The 9,722-nt window shown below is 37.7% G+C and overlaps 1 protein-coding gene across 4 annotated transcripts in view; it reads left to right on the plus strand.

Moving 5' to 3' along the window:
• The window catches only part of LOC125228901 (TWiK family of potassium channels protein 9), a 51,305-nt gene extending 44,893 nt beyond the window's left edge, over window positions 1-6,412 (plus strand). For all 4 annotated transcript variants that reach the window (XM_048133609.1, XM_048133607.1, XM_048133610.1 and 1 more), the window contains one exon: window positions 5,866-6,412. In XM_048133609.1, coding sequence (XP_047989566.1) covers window positions 5,866-6,027 — 162 coding nt within the window. In that variant the 3' untranslated portion in view covers window positions 6,028-6,412. The remainder of the gene's footprint in view (window positions 1-5,865) is intronic.
• Window positions 6,413-9,722: the final 3,310 nt, after the last annotated feature.

The following is a 9,722-nucleotide window of genomic DNA, read 5'->3' on the forward strand; positions in this document are numbered from 1 at the left end:
GCGTCTCATACTTCCATATCGATAAGGTTTGATTTCGTATGCGTTGCATCGCCATCGCGCGACCATCGCACGACCGTCGCCCACGTAAGCCACGGCGTTAGGGAAGGAGCCTATGTCACTCTCCATCCCTTTCACTACCTATCTCCACTTAAAAATAACGTCAATTTGTCGCTCCGTTTTGCCGTGAAAGACGGACAAACAAACAGACAACACACTTTCCCATTTGTAATATTAGTATGGATATACAGCGTGTGTATTCCATACGGGCGAATATTTGAATAACGATTAGTATTGGACCTAAGGAGCCTAACTTCATGATTTTTTTTTAAATAGATGAAATTTTTTTTTCATACATAATAATTCAGAACGCAATGTATTATGTCCACATCAATTGGCTTACCTACCTAAACGTCATTACGACATGACGTTTATATCATGTCAAATTAATTGGATGGTGTACGTTGCTGCTTGGCCAGAATTCAAAAATTAATTACTCTTAATTAATAACACTTTTTTAACAAAATGATTATCCTATACGATTCGTACCAACAGATACTATAAGTTGGTACATTATTCGCCCGTATGGAATCCACATGCTGTATACTTAATCCATATAAATTGATATCAGTTTTTATATGTTTTCCGTGTAGCTCGGACTCTTAGATATTTCTTGTTTAATAGGTCACGGTGCCATGATGGTGCCGGGTATTTTTGTTCTTATTAGTTTGTCACTGGAAAAAGGCGCGCACTAAAAATGTTTCATCACCATCTTCTTTGCGTTATCGCGGCATTCGCGATGGCTCATGGGAGCCTGGGGTTTGTTTTGACTAATCCCAAGATTTGGCGTAGGCACTAGTTTTTTTATGAAAACGACCGTCATCTGACCTTCCAAACCGAAGGGTATCTAGGCCTTATTGAGATTAGTCCGGTTTCCACACGATTCCGTGGAACGACTGGGAAATATCACAATCACTGAAATTTTCTATGGGTTGATAAACTTTCCCGCCTATAATTTTAGAACTTAACGGGACTTAATCGCGTAAACACTTACATTTATATTTGACCCGACGTTTCGAACATCACATTATGTACACACCACGAACATAATGTGATGTTCGAAACGTCGGGCCAAATATAAACGTAGGTGTTTACGCGATTAAGTCCCGTTTAGTTCTAAAATTTTGAATGCAAATTGTGTTAGTTTAAATCAATATATTGTTTTCCGCCTTTATTTATGAAACCTTTTTAAGTGACGGAAATGGCTTGACAGATACACAAGGGAGGATGGTGATATTGCTGATTCAAGCTGCCACGTGTACAGATTTATAAAGCTGGTTCTGAGGCTCGTCACGTGTGCAACTTTGGGGAATAATAATGAGGGCATTTTTTATTAGAACAACAATAACATGTGTACGGTTACATATATTACGTAGAATAAGAAATATACGATATACGTGCGCTTTATCCGCCAACAAACTGTCCTCACTCCTCAGTTAGGCGGAATTGTTTTTTAGGGTTCCGTAGTCAACTAGGAACCCTTATAGTTTCGCCATATCTGTCCGTCCGTCCGTCCGTCCGTCCGCGGATAATCTCAGTGACCGTTAGCACTAGAAAGCTGAAATTTGGTACCAATATACAGGGTGCCAGGTAATTAATGGACAACCTTTTATCCACCAAGACGGACCAGAAAATCGACTTTAAGGTTTAGTAAAAGTCGCCTGGTTTTCGAGATTTTCACACTTTTTAAAATTTCAATGGATATTAATGGACAACCTTTTAACCACCAAGAGGGCACCTTATACTGGTCCAGAAAATCGACATTAAGGTTTAGTAAAAGTCGCCTGGTTTTCGAGATTTTCACACTTTTTGAAATTTTAGGTAGTATTAAAATTTTAAAAAGTGTGAAAATCACGAAAACCAGGCGACAGGCCTTTTAACCACCAAGAGGGCACCTTATACTGGTCCAGAAAATCGACATTAAGGTTTAGTAAAAGTCGCCTTGTTTTCGAGATTTTCACAATTTTTCAAATTTTAATACTACCTAAAATTTTAAAGTGTGATTACCTCTGACTATGGGAATCTGAAACCCCTGAAAAGCTTGTACGAGAGGAAAACAACTCGTTATCAAAATACCTACCTTTTGGGGAAGAACTCGTGGCATTTCTTTATGGCCATAACTCAGGTTTAATTTCAATATCTGCCTATTGACTTTTTGCGCGAATACCACAATGCTAGGCGTGACATTCGAATGCCTTTTTTATTTGATGTAGCCTATTTCACCACAGTGACTTTGACATTTGACATTGGTAATTCTGTGCCTATTTCTGAGTTGATCAGTAACATCTTTACTCAGCGTCAACATTTCCTTGTTGACCGGGCAATGTACGGCGAATAATTATTGTCACTATTGTGGAATAGGCCACGGAAGTGGATAAAAGAGAAGCTTCGCCATTGACAGCTATTACGAACATAAGAATGCTATTTTTAGGGATTATTTAGGCTTTGGTATTTTTTTTTTGAGAAATTACATCGGTAAGTAGCTTGCCAGCTTTGCGCAAAGGCTCACAAGATATTTTTACCTAAATATTTTTAGGTCACAAGCTTAGTAGGTAATGTAGGTAATACATGTATAGTATTGTATAACTTGTATAATTTTGAAGAATTTTATGCTCTCAACAACTCTGCTATCTATGTAGTAGCTAGTTAGTCAGTTTTCATAGTCGCCTACTGATTTAAGAGCGCTTTCAAAAAAATCTGCTCGCCTTTCGACGCCGGCGGCGCTGGCGCGCGCCTGTGTGCAGACGCACACTGTAGTCAGACGCGTAACGATTGTAGCCTGCGGTACAGACATAGCGTGCGATCCTCTTCGAACCGACCTCACGTGCGGCTAGAGCGAAAGGGATAGCATTCATGGTCTGTACCGCCACGCCGTCAGTAGCGTTGCGGACTAACCATTATTGATACTTGCGTAAAAACACCACCTATTACATATTTGCATACATGATTTCGTGCATACATACTTGACCTTTTAGTTTAATTAAGGTAATGGCGCCTATTAACGTGGTACTTAAGGAAGATTTCAAAAGATTCCAAAAAATTAAGGGTATCAAAGCTCATTAACGACCACACATATTTTTTTATGGAAGAGTATTTACTGAACTCTTAGTTTTGAAGAGTTTTTGGATAATTTTAGTTTATTATATGTCATAAAACAATTATTGAAGTCAACATACCTAAATTTTCTATTACCGTGGTAATGAACAGGCTGCGGTTCTATTAACGCGAATTTAGATTTCATTACCGAGGGTATGAATGACAGTGTTTTTCTGCCATCGGTAAATAGAAACCCATCTCAAAATTCGGAGCTTAATACCGACGGTTGAATATACAAATTATGACAAATACATATACCTATACTATCCTCCTTTATGAATACCCACAGAAGACTCAATTTTACGTAAGAAATCTGTACTTACGGTACACTAAATGTTATATGTTGATACAAGACTAATATGTCGCTCGGTAATAGATACTTCTATAGGAACCTATTACTGACCTAAACAAATATTACATGGATCGGTAACAGATTCTTATATATTTTATTACCGAGGGTTATCTGATCGTACCATCGGTAATAAGCATAAATTAGAGTATTATAAAATCTAATTCCGACCAATAAAAATAATGTTATACGGATGTATTTTCATTACAAATCGAAATAAAATATTGCAACCTTGGATTAAAACCAAGTTTACATAACTGGTAAGTAAACATCAGACTTTATCTCAATGTTTAAAAAAATTGACAAATTAACGGTTTTCATAGAAACTACGAAATCAGTAAAGAAGTTTTTGCTAAAAATTAAGGTTTGTTGAATATTTTCCATACCACGTAAATAGTTCTTTGATAGCGTGAATAGATCAAGATTTAAACAACTGTAAGACATTACATAACTGATCACATATACTTAAAATAAAGCATAAAGAACTAATATCACTACTTTAACTATTACTGTGGTATACCACAGTAATAGAATCTACTCACAAAATGGCGCCTTTCACCGCTGTCTTTTAATTTCCACTTTTAAACACATTTCTAGGCTAAACAATACGTAAAAAGTACTCAGAAGTCACGTAGAAAACTATAAACAATAATTTAAAATGCATAACGTTCACCTATTCGCCATAATTATTACGTAAACTAATAAATGAGATTGGAGTTCACTTAGGTTTGTTGTCACGCGTCTCTACGACACAACCTCTTCTTGCGGCCCCGTGGCAAAAACTGTCAAATAGCGAGCGTCTTCTTTCATTCACACACTCTAGCGCCTATATGTGCGTTAGTCAACTAAACAAGCTTCCTTTGTGTGAGTAACTTTTTTTTAGGAAATTGATCGGTTTGCCTATAAAATGCGTATTTGCAAATGCGGCGGTAATGGACGTCGATTTTGATACCCGCGTTGATAGCCGCCGTTACCTTATTAAACTTATCACAGGTAAATTTTCTATTAAATAGATATGGTCGGTCATATTCTAATTATGATTAATAAATAAAGAAGTGTTTAAAATTCCAAACGGGACTTAACCTTTTTGTACCGCGTTTTTGAAAACTAACCTCCGACGTTCAACGTGCTCTAACGAAAGCTGAAGTCTGCTCAGACCACGAAAAAAAAAAAAATGAAAATGAAATATTTATTTTTCAAGTAGGCATATTACAATGCGCATATGAACGTCAAATAAAGCTACGCCGGCTCTAACCCTACGCCTCAGCCTCGAGAAGATTTCAGTCCCCCCTCAGTTGGGAGGGGGGTATCCACTATGGGACCGGCAAGAAACTCGGCGGGCAACTTCTTTTCAAAACATTACATCTTATAATTAACATGCATTAAATAACAACATACAATTTAACATGCAAAAGTATTCATCAAAGAATATGAACAGACTAGGTACTCTATGGAAATCAATTTCAATAAATTATATTATTGCTTAATAATACGTCGTTCTTCTTCAGAGAAAACATACACGGAGACAATGTCGTCCTTGAAACGTTGGAGGTTAGTCTTTAGAAACATAGACCCGATTTAGCCCAACAAGGTGACATAAAATCAATTCATTTTCTTTGCATGGGGACTTTTGAGATCATAATGAACAACTTTTATTATGTGGGACTAATACTGCTGAAATCGCGAAAAAAATCACCTGTTCTGTGTACACGATCGATATATACAATTTTCTACTCCCGAACTGTTATTTGTCATTAACAGGGTCGTGCATAGATCTTTAAAACCCTACATAAAAGTGATCAGGTGTGATCGTGGTCAAACGTCTACCTATTGATACTAAAAAAAAAAGTCTATTCCCCAAAGCCAGCGTCCGCCGGCTTTCTGCGCATGCGCGCAGTATCGAAAAACTTAAAACGCATTGTTTGGCTTTGTAACCATGGCAACGCATTGTTGTAACGATACTGCGTGCGTGCGCGGGAAGGCTTTGGGCAGCTGAGCTGACAGTGCAAACCTTTGCGTCAAAATACAGGAAATAGTGTGAATTTCACGAAAGTTATTCAAGAAAATTATTAAAAACTAAGTGCATGGTCGTGGAAAAAGTATTGTATGCAACGGTGTTTAACTGAGCCAAAAAATACTCGTGGCGTCTTAATAACAATTTTCGGCTTCGCCTCAAATTGTTACCCACACCACTCGTCTTTTTTGACCTCCTTTAAACGCCTGTTGTATAAAATACTATATTCACGTCTGTCGGAATGTACCTATATGGAACAGCCATCTCTCTATGATTCAAACTTTTGACAGTTCCCAACAATTATTGCCCCTCTGACAGCTCCAAGTTTTCACACAACTATTTGTTCCAGGTTACAATGCCCCGTTTCAACGGCAAAGACGGGCTGTCGGACAAGCGGCAGTTGGAGTGGGAAGCAGCGGTGGAGGCCGTCATCAGGGACATAACGGCGCCCATGACCAATCAGAAGAAGCCGCCGATAGTGCAGATCGTTATTTATGAGTCCTCTGTTTAGTTGATTTTTTTTCATTAGAAATTACGTATTGGAATATTAAAATCGGGTCAAAAACTCTAGTCGTATTTGACGTGGGCTATTTCAACACACTGACATTGACACTTGACTTTTTTATTATAAATGGGCATACTCTTCATCATCATCACAGACTAGCCAAAGGCAAAGACGTGGCCTACGATGGAGTACGTGAGCTCGCCCAGAAGATGCCTGTTCACCCTTGATTTGAAGGTCGCCGGGTTATAATTATGAGCATGTTACTCTTTTCCTTGTTGCACAGGCATTGAATGGCGAAGTGTCACTGTCGGGCGACAATTGACAACATTTCATATTTTTGAGTACTACTTTTTATTGTTTGGTTTGAAAAAACTCAATACTAAAAGATACACGTATTTTTTTTATTTTTCCAAAAACTGCTAGTTTAATGAGAAAATCCCTTCTTATTACTACTTCGAGCAGAAAGAGCGTAAGTTACAAACGTCAAGACACAGCTTCGTGACGTCACATGTGTTATTTCATACACCTAAGAAAACGACAAAATCATTTCTAAAAAAAAAAGTTTTAACAGTCAGCTCAAACAGTCCGGTATGTCTGACTGTCAAGTGTCACTGTCAACCATAGTGAATGACTACGAACCATAGACTAAGCCATGAAATTTTTAATATCTTTGCTACGAACTGTGATAAGTGTCACTTTCAAACTCAAGTGACATCCCAACAGTTAACTGGAAGATTTTTTTGGTATAGTGGCAGCTCTAAATCAGCTATTTGACGTCACTTCCCCTTTAAACTATTTTTAAGATTTTTTATACTAAAAATACGGAAAAAAAAATTAAAAAAATTATTTATGTGATCTACAAGCGTATATCTCGAAATGGTTTTCGATTTAGGGACATTGAAAATTTTGAAACGTCGGCAATTATCACTGTTTAGAAATAGGCCACGGTTCAGGGTACGTAGCCGAATGACACAAACGCTCACGAAACGAAACACTCGTAGATCTATCTCTATCGCTCTTGCGTATTGGCGTGACAGAGCCAGACTACCTTTCGCGGCGTTTCGTTTTCGTTTCGCGTCGCAGAAATGCCATTCGGCTACGGCACCAGAAATACTAAGCAATCTCCATCATTTGGAAAAAACACATTATTTTTATAACGCTCCGTTGATAAACAGTGTTCAAAGTGTAGTCGATTCGTTCGAGATTTTACGAGTTTCTACAACCTCTGTCTACAGAAAGATCCATACTAACATTATTAAATGGGAAAGTGTGTGTGTCTGTTTGTTTGTCCGTCTTTCACGGCAAAACGGAGCGACAAATTGACGTGATTTTTTAGGTGCAGATAGTTGAAGGGATGGAGAGTGACATAGGCTACTTTTTGTCTCTTTCTAACGCGAGCGAAGCCGCGGGCAAAAGCTAGTTTGCTATATTTTTGTTGTAGATAACACAGCTGTTAATACAGACAGGGTGCTAAAATATGTATACAGAACTTTATTCCCTGTACGTTAAGGTGTGTAGACATATTTTTGTCATTTTGTGTTCACAGCTGTGTTGTTGACTGTACAGTCATGATTAGAGATGGGCCGAATATTCGGTAAATATTCGGTATTCGGCAAGTTTTTCAATGTTCGTATTCGGCCGAATAATTCGATTGCTTTGCCGAATATTTACCGAATAAACAAAGTAAAAAAATAATGAAGATCTTACGTATTCCTTTGGATAATAAGCTCCTATTTTAGTAGCTTTCTAAGGAACTACTAGAAAGAGATAATTGCCTATGCGTCAAAATACAAATACAAAGTTGGAAAAACCGTAGTTTGAGTTGAGAAGAGTTTAGAGTTGTTTTAACTAAGTTTTAGTTAAATTCACTAAATCGTAATAACACATGTAGTTGTAGTAACATATGTAACCATTATCAATCATTTAATAGTTTTTTCTTAACATCCGCTTTCTAAATATGGCGTAACCGAATATTCGGCCGAATGTTCGGTTCGGTAAGAGCTGAACCGAATGTTCGGCCGAATGTTCGGTTCGGTAAGAGCTGAACCGAATGTTCGGCCGAATATTCGTATTCGGCAAAGTCCATATTCGGCCCATCTCTAGTCATGATTATTATGTGTACATTTCTTCGCCTTCCCCCGTAGCAATAAGGTGAAAATGAGCATTTCTTTTTTTTTGCCAATAAAAAAATTTTGATTGTTTTAGGGAATACTCAGAATCACGAGTACTTTCAATCTCACTGGGAGGCAAAAAGTGTCCCAGCAGAATTTCCATACATTTTTGTTACTTTCCTCTTTTGTTACCCCATACAACATGTACGGAAAATGGTAACAAAATAAGAAAAAATCGTATGGGACAATTTTTTTAACTACTAGGATTGAAAAAGCTAGTAATTCTGAGTACAAATAGCGTATTTTTTCCAAAAATATCACACTTCATAAAGGTGGCAAAAAAAAAAGGAAATGCTCAAATATGTACACATATTTATGAACTCGACTTTAACTAGTTGTTTGGCAATCGGCATCGGAAGTTAGTTTGACATTTGACAGACACCCATACAAAAACTGTCAGTTATGTTATGACGTACCTAATTAGAACGTGTGTAGCGTGTAGCGTTTTGTCTGACTGTTTTTATTTTTTAGGGTTCCGTAGTCAACTAGGAACCCTTATAGTTTCGCCATGTCTGTCTGTCCGTCCGTCCGTCCGTCCATCCGTCCGCGGATAATCTCAGTAACCGTTAGCACTAGAAAGCTGAAATTTGGTACCAATATGTATATCAATCACGCCAACAAAGTGCAAAAATAAAAAATAGAAAAAAATGTTTTATTAGGGTACCCCCCCTACATGTAAAGTGGGGGCTGATATTTTTTTTCATTCCAACCCCAACGTGTGATATATTGTTGGATAGGTATTTAAAAATGAATAAGGGTTTACAAAGATCGTTTTTTGATAATATTAATATTTTCGGAAATAATCGCTCCTAAAGGAAAAAAAAGTGCGTCCCCCCCTCTAACTTTTGAACCATTATGTTTAAAAAATATGAAAAAAAAATCACAAAAGTAGAACTTTATAAAGAATTTCTAGGAAAATTATTTTGAACTTGATAGGTTCAGTAATCTTTGAGAAAAATACGGAAAACTACGGAACCCTACACTGAGCGTGGCCCGACACGCTCTTGGCCGGTTTTTTGTTATATTTTAGGCACTGGTGCCGTAGCCGAATGGCATTTCTCCGACGCGAAACGAAAACGAAACGTCGCGAAAGGTAGTCTGGCTCTGTCGCGCCAATACGCAAGCAAGAGCGATAGAGATAGATGTCTACTAGCGTTTCGTTTCGTGAGCGTTTGTGCCATTCGGCTACGCACCCTGGTCTCACAGAGCGACTAAGCTATGAGCTATCGGCTATAAAAAGGAATCAAAAGATTGTCGCTCCCGTGCAAATAAAAGAGACGCGATGATAGCACGAGCGAGTTATAGATCGTAGCTAGAGATGGGTCGTGGGTAAATACCCAATCTACCCACCCAGGTATTTACCCGGTAAATACCTATCTACCCGGTATTTACCCGTATCTACCCAAATTGACGGGTAGATTCATTTCATGTTGGACATGCTGATTTGTGTTAAAATGGAGATAAATATTAAGTTAGTGGTTGTAATTTTTATACACAATTTAAAACAAAACTGTTCAGTGAAATATACAA

This window comes from Leguminivora glycinivorella, chromosome 8 (genome assembly GCF_023078275.1).
Source record: "Leguminivora glycinivorella isolate SPB_JAAS2020 chromosome 8, LegGlyc_1.1, whole genome shotgun sequence".
Lineage (NCBI taxonomy): Eukaryota > Metazoa > Arthropoda > Insecta > Lepidoptera > Tortricidae > Leguminivora > Leguminivora glycinivorella.